The following is a 14,088-nucleotide window of genomic DNA, read 5'->3' on the forward strand; positions in this document are numbered from 1 at the left end:
TTGATACAGCCAAGATACAGAACATTTCCACCCCCAGAAGGGGCCCTCATGTTGCCCTTTTCTAACCACACCCACTTCCCTCTCTCTCCTCACCACCCCTCCCTCCCATCTTTTATCCCTGGCACCACTACCCTATTCTCCATTGCTATAATTTTGTCATTTAAAGAATGTTCTATAAATTGAATCATATAGTATGTAACCTTTTTGGATTGGCTTTTTTCACTCAGAATAGTTCTCTGGAGAGTCATCCAAGTTATTGCATGCATCGATGGATTGTTCCTTTTTATTGCTGAGTGGTATTTCATGGTATGGATGTACCACAGTTTATTTGATCAACCATCTATTGAAGGACAGCTAGGTTGTTACCCTCTGTGGCTCTTGTGTATCAAACTCCTACAAACATTCCTTGGACAAAGTACTCCTATTCCAGCCAAGGTCATGCTCAAGTTCATTCCAGCCACCTTCCATGCAAGACCACCTTGGAGGTAATTCTGATCTGATTTTAGTAGAAAGGCATCAGGAAGCCAGCCTTCTCATTCTATCCTAGTTTATCTAATGGTAATTAAATTTTAATGGCAATGGACATGTTAGTACAAGGAATAATATGGCAGTGACATGTGGGCTAAGATTTACGTGGTTGGGCTGTGAAGGCCCCATACAGTCCAATGGGGCACAGGAGGTTTTTAAAGGAAGTTAGGGACTGATCGTGTCAGTAGAGGGGCAAGGGGAAATGAAAGTCAGGCATCTATCCATCCTATCAAGACTCTTCTTTGAACTTCTACTCACAGATTGGCAAATTTCAAGAAGTTTCCATAGATGCTCTGCAAAAAAGTCATTATATCAGTTAAAAAAAGTATAAAGGTTTGTACTAAAAACAGCATCCCATTAGGAGGAACTGGCATATAGACTGTGCTCCAATGACACAGCATGTTTAAATGAAAACGTTGGTCCGTGATGTACACATTCAGGCTTGACCTGGGCTTACATCACTTCCTCTTCTCTCATCCCTACAATGACTGCCTCAGTCGCATCAAATGGTCGGTCCACAGTTCCCAACATAAGCCAGGCTATTTCACATCTCCGAGGCTTGGGACACGTTGTTATTTCTACTTGGAATATCTGCCCCGCCTTGTCCCAGTCTGCCTGGAAGATGCCTATTCTTTCTTCAAAGCCCAGCTCAGACTGCCCCTCCTCTGAGAAGTTCCCCTGACCTCCCACTCCACCAGGTCAGCACATTGCTCGCTCCTGGTTCCAGCCCTCCTGGTACTAGCCCTGCCTGGTACTAGCTCGCTCCTGGTACTAGCCCTGCCTGGTACTCTAGCTCGCTCCTGGTACTAGCCCTACCTGGTACTAGCTCGCTCCTGGTACTAGCCCTGCCTGGTACTAGCACTGCCTGGTACTAGCGCTGCCTGGTACTAGCTCGCTCCTGGTACTAGCCCTGCCTGGTACTAGCTCAATCCTGGTACTAGCCCTGCCTGGTACTAGCGCTGCCTGGTACTAGTGCTGCCTGGTACTAGCCCTGCCTGGTACTAGCGCTGCCTGGTACTAGCCCTTCCTGGTACTAGCTCGCTCCTGGTACTAGCCCTGCCTGGTACTAGCGCTGCCTGGTACTAGCTCGCTCTTGGTACTAGCCCTGCCTGGTACTGGCTCGCTCCTGGTACTAGCCCTGCCTGGTACTAGCTCGCTCCTGGTACTGGTCCTGCCTGGTACTAGCTCGCTCCTGGTACTAGCGCTGCCTGGTACTAGCTCGCTCCTGGTACTGGCCTCAGCTTCCGTTGATGCTTCAACACCGTCACTTCTCGGCTTAGTTATCTGTCTCGTCCTCGAGGCTAGAAGCTCCTTATTCTCAGCACTTAGCAATATGCCAGGCACAGTGTGGTCCCTCGAAAAATGTGTGATAGAGGAAGGAAAAAAGAAAGAAATGAAGAGAGGGAGGGATCAGGAGAAGGAGAGAGGGAAGGAGGAAAAGGTTTATCTCCTCGTTTCCTTGTACGAGACAGTGTCTTATTCATCTTGGAATCTGCAGAACTTAGCACAGAAACAAAAACATAGGAGGTGGCTAATAAATGTTATATGAATCGATGAATGGAAAGGAAGGAGGGATGGAAGGAGAGATGAAGGGAGGGAGGGAAGGAGGAGCCTCTCTTATGAAGGAAATAGTTATGGCAGGAATTCAGTCTTTCTCACCTCTGAGGCTCAGGGCTGATGTGAATCAACAGAATCAGCAAAAGAGAAAGCTGCATATGGTGCCCACGTTCCCCAGCAGAACTGCTAAACAGGATGGGAAATTCCTTCCTCAGGCCAGACCCAGATCTGTGTCCCAACGGCAGCAGCAGCTGGAGGTTGTCTTCCAGCAGAGGGAAACTCAAACGCTACCAGATCATGAAGGGAAGGGCTAATGGCGTAATTCCTCTTTCTGAGTGCAGTTAAGATGTGGAAACATCCTTCAGAGACCATCCAGGCCCACCCCTTTGTGCTATAGATGGGGACGCCGAGACTCAGAGATGGGATGTGACTTGCTGGAGTCATACAGAGAGTTAGTGGCCCAGGTCCCCATCTCCAGCCCAGAAGCAGAAACAGAAGTTTGAACCAAGTAATAAGAAACTCCCATCTGACTCTGAGAATCAAACAGCAGCATGTTCACCTCCCAGGTTCCCCCTTCACGCAGCTGCGCACTGATTTGAACGTGCCAATGATAGTAACTCTCTCTCCCATGGACTTTTCCGAAGGAAACTGTCCCCACCCTCCAACCCAACAGACTCTCCTAAACAGCCATACTTGTCTTGTGACTGCCACAGCCCACTCCCAACTCAAGACCATAGGTCAGGGCATCATGACAGCTGGTCAGTGACCTATGATACGGAATAAAAAGAGCGGGGCCAAGAGGAAGAACAGTGGAAAGCAGAGCAAAGGTGGCGAGATGAGGTTCCAGGGAACAGAAGAGCCACGACAGGCCAGAAAACAAACTGGCTGAGCTTACAAGGAGTAGGAACTCTATGGCCACAGAAGCAACGATGGAGAGAAAAGATGAGAGTAGAGGATGAGGAGACCAGTCAACAGTAACAGACCAGAGGGGACCCACAAATAGTAGCCGAGCCACCGTCATGATGGAGGACCAGGACAGGGACCCAGGGTCTTGCTGAGGGTCCAAGCAGCTGGCCTGAGCACAAGTCTGTCCTCCACGTCCAGTTTCATGAGACCTATAGCTCCTCAACTGTGATTCCCCTTTCTCGTATTGCCCCGTGTCCCTCCTTCCAACAGACAACTCCTTGTGCTGAGCTAGCCGAGCTGAGCCTGTCCCTTGCAGCCAAGGACAGCCAGCAAGCAGCCACTTCAGAAAGCTTCCCTGCAGCAGGCAGATCTTCGGCTTCGGACACCACTGCAGATGGGACTTTTGATGGCCTTGATGTGGAAGCACAAACATTGGAGACTGGTCCCCTCAGGAGACGGCAGATGCCGCTGCGGCTTCTCCTCCATCTCCTCCCCCTCCTCCATCCTCCCCCTCCTCCTCTTTCCTCTTCTTTCTTCTTCCTACTCTTCCTTCTGTCCCTCTTCCCCCTCCTCATTGTCTGTCTTCTTCATCACCAAGCTCTTCCATGCCCTGAGGATCCAGTGTTGGGACTAAACTCCTGACGTATAACACACTGCATCAACTCCTCTCCACAACTCCCTTAACATCTACTATTATAATGCCCACTTGACAGAGGGGAAAGCAAAGGCAGAAGGATCTTGCTCTGGTCACAGAGCATATGAAGAAACTTGAGTTTCAAGCTCAGACCTTCTGACTCCAAAATGCACACTCAGATCATTTTGCTGGGTGAACAAGCTGGGCTCTTATGAACCTGGACTGACAGAGCTAGACAAGAGAAGAGACAGAGAGCAATGAAAAGGAAATCTTCAGATCAAATTGGCTCAGAAATCTATTGCACTAACCACATCATCGCCTGACAAAAAGAATCTGCGTGAAGCCCGTGAGAAGAGAAAGAGGGGAAAAAATAACCCAGCTCTCAGATAGCTCCTGTCTACCTTCATGTCAAAGCCACTTTCTAAATAGAAGTTAATTTATTTCTCTTATCAAATTCTCCTGCTGGCAGACAAGCAGAACAATGTCACAGTCACCGATCTGTCTGACCCATGTTTCCGTCCCATCTGACACCAAGAGGCTCGCTGCGTCTGTAAAGCCGGAAAGAAAGGTCTCGAGACGGCTCTGAGCCACTCACCCCTCAAGAGGCCACAAAAGACAGGATGGTTATAGGTGTGCCCGGTTACTTCCCAGGAGCCTCACCATTCAAGCCCCTTAAGCACCCCAACCCCAGCGGTGGGGAGACCTACATCTTTTACAAATAACAAAGGAAAAGCAGACCCAGCCTGACATTATGATTGGAAGCCCAAGATTTAAGCTGATAAAAATAGCTAGAATTTCCTGTACGCTTACCATGTGCCAGGAACCTCTCTTAAGTGCTTTATGTTGATTGTTTCATTTCATCCCCACAATAACTCTCTGGGGTTGGTGCTCTTTTTGCTTACCAGGGGACATTTTCAAACACGGTCACAAATTCCTTGGATTCTTCCCATTGACAAGTGAGATCACGCCTCCTCCCCTTAAATCTGAGTAGGTTTGTGACTGCTTCCATCGGTAGAGTACAGCAGAACTGACACTGCCAGCCCTTGGCTAGAGACAAGCCAAGACAATGCATGGGCTTTTATATTGCTAGGTTATAAAAAGCCTTTGCAGCTTCCACCTTGTTTGCTAAGACAGTTGCTGTTCGAGCCCTGAGGTGCCATGTAAGAAGCCTGACTACCCTGAAGCAGCCATATTGTGAGGAAGCCCAAGCCACAAGGCAAGACCACATGTTGTTGCTCCCGATGAGTCTCTGTTGAGCTCAGCCTTTAACTCATCCCAGCACTAGATACGTGAGTGAAGGAGCCTCTAGATCAGGGGCTGGCAAACTTTTTCTTGAAATGGTTAAGCCATCCTGTGGTTTAGGCTCTGTGAGCCAAGTGGTCTTTCTTGTAACTACTCAATTCTGCCCTTGAAGCATGAAAGCAGCCATAGAAAATATGGGTGTGGCTTGTTCCAATATAATTTAATTCACAAAAACAGGCAGTGGGCTAGATTTGGCCTGTAAACCATAGTTTGCCAATCCCTGTTGTGGATGATTCCAGCCCCCAGCTGCGTGAACTTTCCGCAGCTGGACATCATGAAGCAGAGACAAACTATCCCCACTGTACCCCTTTCCCAATCCCCGACCCACAGACTCCATGAGCATAATTAAAGAGCTGTTGGTGTCCATCACGAAGTTTGAGGTCGTTTGTTTGTACAGCAGGGGATAACTGGAACACGCCCATTTTACACACAGGAAAGCTGAGGCTCAGAGAGGTTCAGTTACTTGCCCAGAGTCTCAGAGTGAGTAAGTGGAGGCCCCAAGACTGGCTGCCAGGTCTGCCTGACTTCAGAGGCCAAGCTGCATCATCAAGTCCTAAGACAATGCCACAAGGAGACAGATGGTGAATGACTGAGATCCAGTAGTAAAAACGGTGGGTGACAGCATGAGAGAGAAAGAACATATGGGCTTTGTTGCGGAGGCCTGGAAAGGGAGGTCGGAGATGGAGGAAGGGACCAAATTGTGCATGGCCTTGCAGGCTGCAGTGAGGAGTTTGATTTGTTTCCTCCAAGCAACAGAAAGCCACGGGGTGGTTTTTAAGCAGAGGGTGGTGTGATTCAAATTACATTCATTAAGAATTACTCTGTCACGGGGAGGGGGAAGGGGAGGCTGGGACGAAGTGAGAGTAGCATTGACATATATACACTACCAAATGTAAAATAGATAGCTAGTGGGAAGCAGCCGCATAGCACAGGGAGATCAGCTTGGTGCTTTGTGACCACCTGGGGGGGGGGGATAGGGAGGATGGGAGGGAGACGCAAGAGGGAGGAGATATGGGGATATATGTATACGTATATGTATAGCTGATTCACTTTGTTATAAAGCAGAAACTAACACACCATTGTAAAGCAATTATGCTCCAATAAAGATGTTTAAAAAAAATGTAAGAAGAAAAAAAAAAGAATCATTCTGGCTGCTGTGTGGAGAGTGGATCAGGGAGGGGGAAAGGCCCTCTCCAGCCTTACGCAGAGAAGGGAGAGTATGCCTTGCCGGCGAGAGGTCACACGGCCACCATGACACTCATCTGGGTCCTGAACACAGGCTGGTGACTTCCCACACGCTTGGATTGACCCCCATTTTATCCACCTTCCATACAATGCATGGAGGCACTGCAGGGCTTGAGAAATCACCTGTTGGCATATGTTACCTTTGCTTCTTCCGTGAGGTTGGAAGTGTCCCTGGGATCGCTTTGGTGCCATCCAACCAACAGACCAAACAAAGGACATGGAAATCACACTGGAAATTTCCAGGCCACGTTGGAAAGAAAGAGGCACAGAGAAGCCCGCTGCTGACCACCATCTGAGGACCAGCCAGAAGCCAAACAGGCTAGCTAGGGCTCAGAACCTGTGGTCCCCACACAGATCCATCTACCCAGTCTCCAGCAGGAGCTCAGAAGTAGACTCTTGTCCCTTGGTAGTTGGATTCAACAGATGTGTGAGAAAGCACAGAACCATCTGCAAAGCTCATCCTGGCAGAGGATGAAACATCTCACAGAGGAAAGAGGGCGGAGTCTGCACCACTAAGGACCCCCTCTCAGGCTCTCCTCCCATCCCTACTGTGCCCCAGTCAACACGCTCATTCATTCTCATTGCCAGGTGCCCTCTCTCTAAATTAGGTAGATTTCTGGCACACTCACTCTGCACTGATGGCTGGATGCCCCCCAGACTTTTCTAGACACAAACCACACAGAATGAGGAGAGCCTAGGTGGGCTGGGAAGTAAGGGCAATGCTCCCAGATCAATCTGCCAAGTCCTGTTCAAGAACCTTCCTCCCTCCTGCCCCTTGTCTGGCAGCGGCAGCCCCAGCACGCCCCTTCCCAACAGAACTACAGTCTCACCTTGTTGATTTTGTTGGTTTTAGGGAGCGTCTGGCTGATGTGCAGGTCCGAATACCGGGGTGGCTTTCGTAGAGGGTTGTTGATGTCACACGGAACGGACTCTGTCCGGACTAACCTTGCTGGATCCGTAGGGGTAAAAACAGCGATTTGGGAATTTAAGTACCACTTTTGCTCTGTACTGTCACGTCAGGAGAGCAGAGCTCTGACCCCACCTCAAAGGCCCACCCCCAAGACTGGAAGGGAATTCCCTAAAAATGATAGTCATTGTGTTGTGTCATGATACTGGGACACTTTTCCCACTATCTGTGTTCTCTGTGGTTTCTAAAATGTTTGTGTTGTCAATATATGGCTTTTGAAGATTAAAAATTATTACAATGAAACTGAAGCTTTCGGAGTTTTTTTCTCCAATACCATAATTGTTTCACATTGGCGTTCATTTCAGAATTGAACCTCCTTTGAAAGACAAGAGGCTCCTGATTTCTCAGGGGCTGTCATCAGTCGACAAGCTCATTGTGGCCATCTGTCCCTCCCGCATCTAAGCTTGTGTGTTAGGATCATCTTGGGTCACCTGTGGGATTTCTCAGGCCCGAGCAGCCTGTAGCATGTCAAAATACATTTGTGCTAAACAAGGTCACCATGGATCCCTGAAGGAAAGTCTCAGCTTCCCAGCTTCCCCTTTGCATCATCCCTAAAGGCACAAAGCTGGGCACACAGGCGATGCTAAATAAATGTGTCCTGATCCAAACCACATCACCCGAGCCCCTCTCCCTGTTACCCCTCTGTTACTTACTATTTACAGGGACCACCGGGAGGGGCAGAGCAAGAAGCTTGCATTCAAATGTGATGCCTGGTAATGTTATTTGTTAGCTGTTTTTTATTGTGGGGCTGGGGGTGTTCGTGGAAAAGTTAAAGCTTTGGACTGACCCAGGGGTTTAATTTCTCTCTTAAGCCTGGGCTGCCATCACCATGGAAACCAACTATATTTTCAACTTCCTACCAAAGGGGGGTGGGTAGAACAAGAAGCTGGTGGATGTCTGGAAAGTTCCGTTTGCTTCGTGTGTACAGGCACCTGCCGCCTTTGAGTAAAGGGGGCATGGTCCTGAAGGTGGGTGGGAGGGAGCCCTTCTTCCGACGTCAGTGTCTGAGAGTGGGTCGCCTCCCAGCAGGCTGGTCCTGGTCTCCATGTGGGAGTCGGGCTCCAGCAGAGACCACAGTGGAGGGGAGTCCGGTGGGAGGCGATTTCCTCGACAAAGCTGACCCAAGACGAGGGCTCAGGTAGTGGTGAGAATTCAGGTTTAAAAGAGCCTCGCGGCGTGTATACAGTTGTTCAAGGAACAGATGGTTCTTAATTAAGGATATGAGGTGGGAAGGGGCAAGAGAAAGGAGCTGAAGACTTTTCCTTCTCTTGCAATTTTCTCTCCTCGTGGAGGAAAGCGATGCAGAGATCATCGAAAACCGATGGCCCATTGGCTCTGGAAGACATGCCAGCACTTTTTGGCAGCAATCTACCTCCTTCTTTAAGTTTCCCTTGGGTTCATTCAAGACCAGGGTAGAGTCCCCTGAGCCTACACTGACCCGAGGCCGGCAGGGCTGGGAGGGGTGGAGGAGGAGGGCGAGGATGAGCGAGCTGTGTTCCCCGAAGTTGGCACTAGGCCTCCATCCAACCTATGGATGGGGGCGGCAGGGAGGGGGCCAGCAAGAATTCTAACAATTTTAATAAGTTGTTAACATTTAAACATAAGTATACGGCACATAAAACTACTTGGGCTTTTCTTTGAAACATGAGGAACGGTACAATGCAGGTCCACACTGCTGGAGTGGCCATCCTCTCTAGGTGGCGCCTGGCTCTCTCTCTGCACTTTGCACGGCCCCGCCAGGCCAGCGGCTCTCATTTAGGGTACCTGGCAGGCATCTGAGTTTGCAACTTCTCCCCTAGAGCAGTGCCTCTTTAAAGTGTAGATAAGTTGCCAGTAGAAGCTGTTTAAAATGCATGATCTGGAGTGAGGCCAGAAGCTGTGCATTTCTAACAAGCTCCCGGGCGATTCCCGTGTTGCTGCTGGCCCACGCACCACGGCTGGAAGAGCAAGCGTCTGGCCTAGTGGTGTCCAGCAGAACTTTCTGCAATGATGATGCGTTCTAGATCTGTACTATTCAATATGGCAGCCACAGGTGGCTATGGAGCCCTTGAAGTGTGGCTGGTGTGACAGAGTACTTACATTTTTATTTTTATTTCATTGTAATACATGTAAATTTAAATAGATATGGCTGGTAGCTACTGTATTGAACAGCACAGGCCTACAGGATCCTCCGGTGGATGAAGTGCAGTGTGGATAATGGAGTCTGGGAATAACTACCCCACAGGCCAAGAACTGGGGGAACTATTTTGAAAGCTGGACTGCAAGGCCTCCAACTGAATCCCTAGCAGACAGGGAAAAGCCTTTCCTTCTAGTCTTTCCTTCTCACTAAATTGGTCTTGCTCTTGCCTGGTAGAAGGCTGGTAGTGGCTTCCCAGAGGTAGCGGCTGGCTCCCTGCCTAGACAGGTTGGCCCAGACACTCCCAGGGCCCCAGGTGATGGAACACGGATGGCCCAAACCAACAGGCCCGAGCAAGACCCCTCCCTATGCCTACTTCTGCAGGGCCAATTGACCGAGTCTGAAGAGCACATAATGGAAAAACACTCAGCTAGGACTCTTTTCAAGTGGGAAGGGAAAGGAATGGGATTGGGGGAAAGAGAGGAGAGTAAAAATTAGGAGAGAGGATGAGAATGAGAGAAAAAGACTTAGGGAGGGGTAGATGAATCTGGGGGCTAAAGTATCAGAGAGACCAGAATGGGAACAAAGAATAGGGAGAACAGGCATGGGAGGTGGATTAAGGAGACAGATGTCAGGAGGAAGGGTGTCAGAGGGAAAGAAACGAGACAGGCAAGGATCAAGGGTCAAGGGGTATCCAGAGGCGAGCTGGATGGGACAGCTATCTCAGAAGGCCTGCAGGAGCCGCCCCCCCCAACCCCAGGGCAGTAAGTGTTAAATACTTACCTCCTCGGTGGATGATCAGGAGATGACAGGGTGGGGCTTCTTTGGTGCATTTGTTGTGGCACTTTAACCTGAGAGAGAGAAAGAGCGAGAAGGATGGATAGATGGATGGATGGATGGATGGATGTTTAGATGGATTGGTGGATGGATGGATGGGTGGATGGATGGGTAGATGGATGGGTAGATGGGACACACCAATGGTTCAGAAAGCTCTGGGTGCTGTGGATACCAAGACATGAGATGAGATAGGGCAGCTACTGCAAAGGCATACACTTGGAACCTAGGAACTTAACTCTGGAGAGAGTTTGCTGCCACCCCACACTCACAGGTCAGTCCTGGGTCGTCCAAGAGTTGGTAGCAACTGTTTCACCAACAGTGCCCACTTGGACTTCATGCTTTGAAAGACATTGTTATCTATCAGTCTATATTTATCATCATCATCATCATTCAACCCTAATAATCATCACCTGCTTACTTGAAGACTCATTTGCCAGGCATTGCACTAAACATTCTATAGATGCTATGTCATTAGATCTTTATAACACCGTTATGAAATAGGTATTATTATTCTTCCCATTTTACAGATGGAAAAACTGAGATTAACTGACTTGTCCTGGCAGAAACCCTGGGTCAGTGGTGCCAGAGGGGGCATCATTTTTTCTTAAAGGCTCATGCTATAGGAGACAGCCAACCAAGGCTTCCAATTAGGATGAGATCAGTAACAGGTATTAAGTTTTAGAGGTATTAAGTTTAAGAGTTTAGAGTCAAAATGTCTTCCTCTGAGACAAATCCAAGATGTCACCTTGCACTTCCCCATACCGTTCTCAGACTTCAAAAGGGTACTATGACCTTGCTCTATCCTTTTCTTTTGGAATTTTACATCTGTAGGGTGGATACACACTGCAGCGGACGCTGTCATTGCTCCATGCATATCCTTTTGGATTCCCTTACTATTTCTGTGTGCACCACCTTAACTTCCAATGGCCAACATCTATGCCAGAAGGCTACCCTCAGCCTGCTTAGAGGTTTATTATCAAAGTACTCTACACAGAGAAGTGGGACCTTTAGGTTTGTCCTCCACTCTCTTCCCCTCTAGGGATTTGACAGCTATCTTTAATGGAATGGTTTGGATGCCCAGACATGGACTTGACATTGACTCAGTTAGTCTAGTTCAGTGGTTCTCAAAGTGGAGTCTCCAGACTAGCAGCAGCAGCACCAGGTGAGAACTTTCCAGAAATGCAACTTCCAGGGCTCCAGCCCAGATGTGATGAATCAAAGACTCTGGAGCTGAGATGTAGTAGCCTGCTTTACCAAGCCCTCCAGGTGAGTCTGACGGTAGGTGCTGAGGCATGAGAACCACTGGTCTAGTTGATGGGTTTGGAATGTCTGTGCACATTTCCCCAATTTTCCTTGTGTTCAGTCTTTTATGGCCCTAACAGGGCCCTGAATTCCTCTATGATATGGAAAACTTAGATCTGGGGCTCCCAGGGGTGCAGGGGGGAAGCCAGGAGGGACGTGGGCAGCATGAAACAATCGCATAGTGAGAACATTAGTCCATCTCAATTCTCCTTCACTCTGACTGCATCAGGGGGGTTTCTTGTGCTAAGACGTCTTTACGTCTCTCTGTCATGTGCTAACCCCAGTCCCGGATTTGGACAGGCAACAGTGTTCACAGGGAATTTAATAAATTTATTTTTCCATTTGGATGTCTATTTATTTCTGGTCACCTTATTTTAATGGCAAGTGATGCTGAGTCTCCATTCATGATTATAAGATACATTTTCACCTTTAAATAAATTTGCTTTAAGTGAAAAAGGCTACAAATGGTAAATGAATAAATGTAGGGCTACTACATGAATAGAACAAAATCAAGAAAGGGTGGTGAGTGAATGGCTGAGTTAGGTTGGGAAAAGTTGGCTGAGACAATGTGGAATCTTCAAAAAGAGGTGACAGCTCTTGGCACCCGCAAGTCTAAGAGGGCTGGAAACATTAGGAGGTACCCTTGGTCACAAATGTCATGAAGACCACGTGACTCTGAAAAAAACAAGAGCTAACACTTATGCAGTGCTTACAATGTACCAGGCAATGCTCTCAGTGCTTTACACAATTTATTTAATCCTTGTAACAACCCTGAAGAGTAGGAACTTTTGTTATCCCCATTTTACAGAATGAGAAACTGAGGCTCAGCAAATTTGCATAACTTGCCCAAGGTCGACTAGTCAGTAAGAGGTCCCAAGTCCAGCTCTAGCTCTGTTAGATGCCTCCAAAGCCTCCATTCTTCTTGTTTTACATCTTGGGGGTGGAGGTGGGTAAAGGGGAAGGTTCCTGTGGTCTATAAGCAGCTGAGTCAAAATGTCCCTTTTTTTGAGCCTGTCACCTTGCTCTTCCCCCTACAGTTGCCTGACTTCACAAGGCAATAAAAATCCCACGTTACTGCAAACTGGCTTTGTCTTTTTCTTTTCTAAGGCTCCCAGACTCAGACCTATAGAGAAGGGAAGACCTGCTGAGTGTGAAATTAGCCTTTAATTCATTCTACATACACTTAAACTGGGTCTACTGGACCCCAGGTCCTGGGGACACAATGGTCACCCAGATGAAGCCCCTATGTTTATGGGGAGGGTTAATAAACACATAAATAAGTATCAGATAATCGCCCGTGTGGTTAGATGGTGAACAAAATAATACAGGGAAATGGGATGGAGAGTGACAGGAGTGGGATGGGGAAGGGCTCCAGTGGCACAAAGGCTGGGGGGCAAAATCAAGCCTCGTGGGTTCAGGAGTCAGAAGTTAAAGGTTGATGACGCTGAAGTGAAGAGAACCAGAGTGAAGGGAAGACTTGAGGAAGGGGAGGTGGGCGGGACCCCAGGGCCCCAGCAAAGAGTCTGTATTTGATTCTACAAACACCGGGAAGCCTCTGGAGGCTTTGGACGACTGTGACTCGGTCAGATGGACGTTTGGGAAGCCCTGGTTGGGGAGACTGCTGATGCCAAGTGATAGTTGAACCAAGAAGTGTCTGCACTCTTTCCTGTTTGAACGAGCTCAATTCCGCCAGGAAGCTTCCAGAAAGAGATTGTTCCTTTCTGCCAGCCCCACCTAGGAGTCTCCTTGAACAATCCCAGCTGGAAGCTGACGAGCAGATGTGAAGCAGCCCGTTCCCTATTGCGGGCAGCACCGCAGAGTGAGGGCAAGCAGCTGAACATCACCTTTGGACCACATCCGTATCAGGACAAGGCAGCCGAGACCACCAGTGACCTCAGCCGTCTCCTGCCTCCCCCTGGCGTTTTCCTCTCGGTCTCTCACAGTCAGGGAGCAGCCCTCCTCCACCTCTGGCTGAAGGGTGGGAGATGGAACTCTCATCCTTCCAGCCAGGGCTTCAGAGCGCAGCGCCAGGACCTGGAGCACAGCCACTGCCCTTGCAGACACCCCAAGAGAGCGCTCTCCGATGCCCGGACACAAACTTTGCACAGAGGTTCACGTGTCTGGAACTAGAACTAGAGCCCACACATCCAGGACCCGCTGATCCAGCCAGCAGGATTAGCTTAGAGCTGAAGTCACCCAGACCCTGGAGGGGAGGCGGTACAGGGACTGAGGCCAGACTTGTGCATGTCCCACTTACAAAGAATCATTTTTCCAGCAGGAAACACGCATGATTCCATCCAAATTAGACTTTTCCTTTTCACTGCCCATGAAAGAAAAGAGCTACTAGCACACAATTTATCGGTAAACCACCCGCTTCAGAATCAGATTCCCAAGGCATACCCTCTCGGGCTCTGACTCAGGAAGTGCTGGGAATGTGAGTTTTCAGCAAGTGCACGCCACAGCTCAAGGACCACAGTAGAAGAGGGGTACATTCTACTTCCCAGATGAGAGGTGTCTGGATGCCTAAATCTTCCAGAAGGCAGGGTCCTCCCCCCTCCACACCCCCACCAAAAAATAAATAAATAAATAAAAGGAAGTGGTGTCAGGATAATATACAGAACAAATCTGAGTTCAAAGCCTGACACCACTTCCTGGCTGTGACAAGCTGGGGAAGTCACTGACCTGCTCTGAGCC

The 14,088-nt window shown here is 48.9% G+C and overlaps 1 protein-coding gene across 1 annotated transcript in view; it reads right to left on the bottom strand.

Annotated features, from left to right (window-relative positions):
* Positions 1 to 14,088, bottom strand: part of KSR2 (kinase suppressor of ras 2) — a 390,550-nt gene that overhangs the window by 70,906 nt on the left and 305,556 nt on the right. Inside the window, exons 8-9 of the mRNA XM_061169432.1 lie at positions 10,041 to 10,106; positions 7,003 to 7,129 (exon numbers count right to left, since the gene is read on the bottom strand). Coding sequence (XP_061025415.1) covers positions 7,003 to 7,129; positions 10,041 to 10,106 — 193 coding nt within the window. The remainder of the gene's footprint in view (positions 1 to 7,002; positions 7,130 to 10,040; positions 10,107 to 14,088) is intronic.

This window comes from Eubalaena glacialis, chromosome 15 (genome assembly GCF_028564815.1).
Source record: "Eubalaena glacialis isolate mEubGla1 chromosome 15, mEubGla1.1.hap2.+ XY, whole genome shotgun sequence".
Taxonomy (NCBI): domain Eukaryota; kingdom Metazoa; phylum Chordata; class Mammalia; order Artiodactyla; family Balaenidae; genus Eubalaena; species Eubalaena glacialis.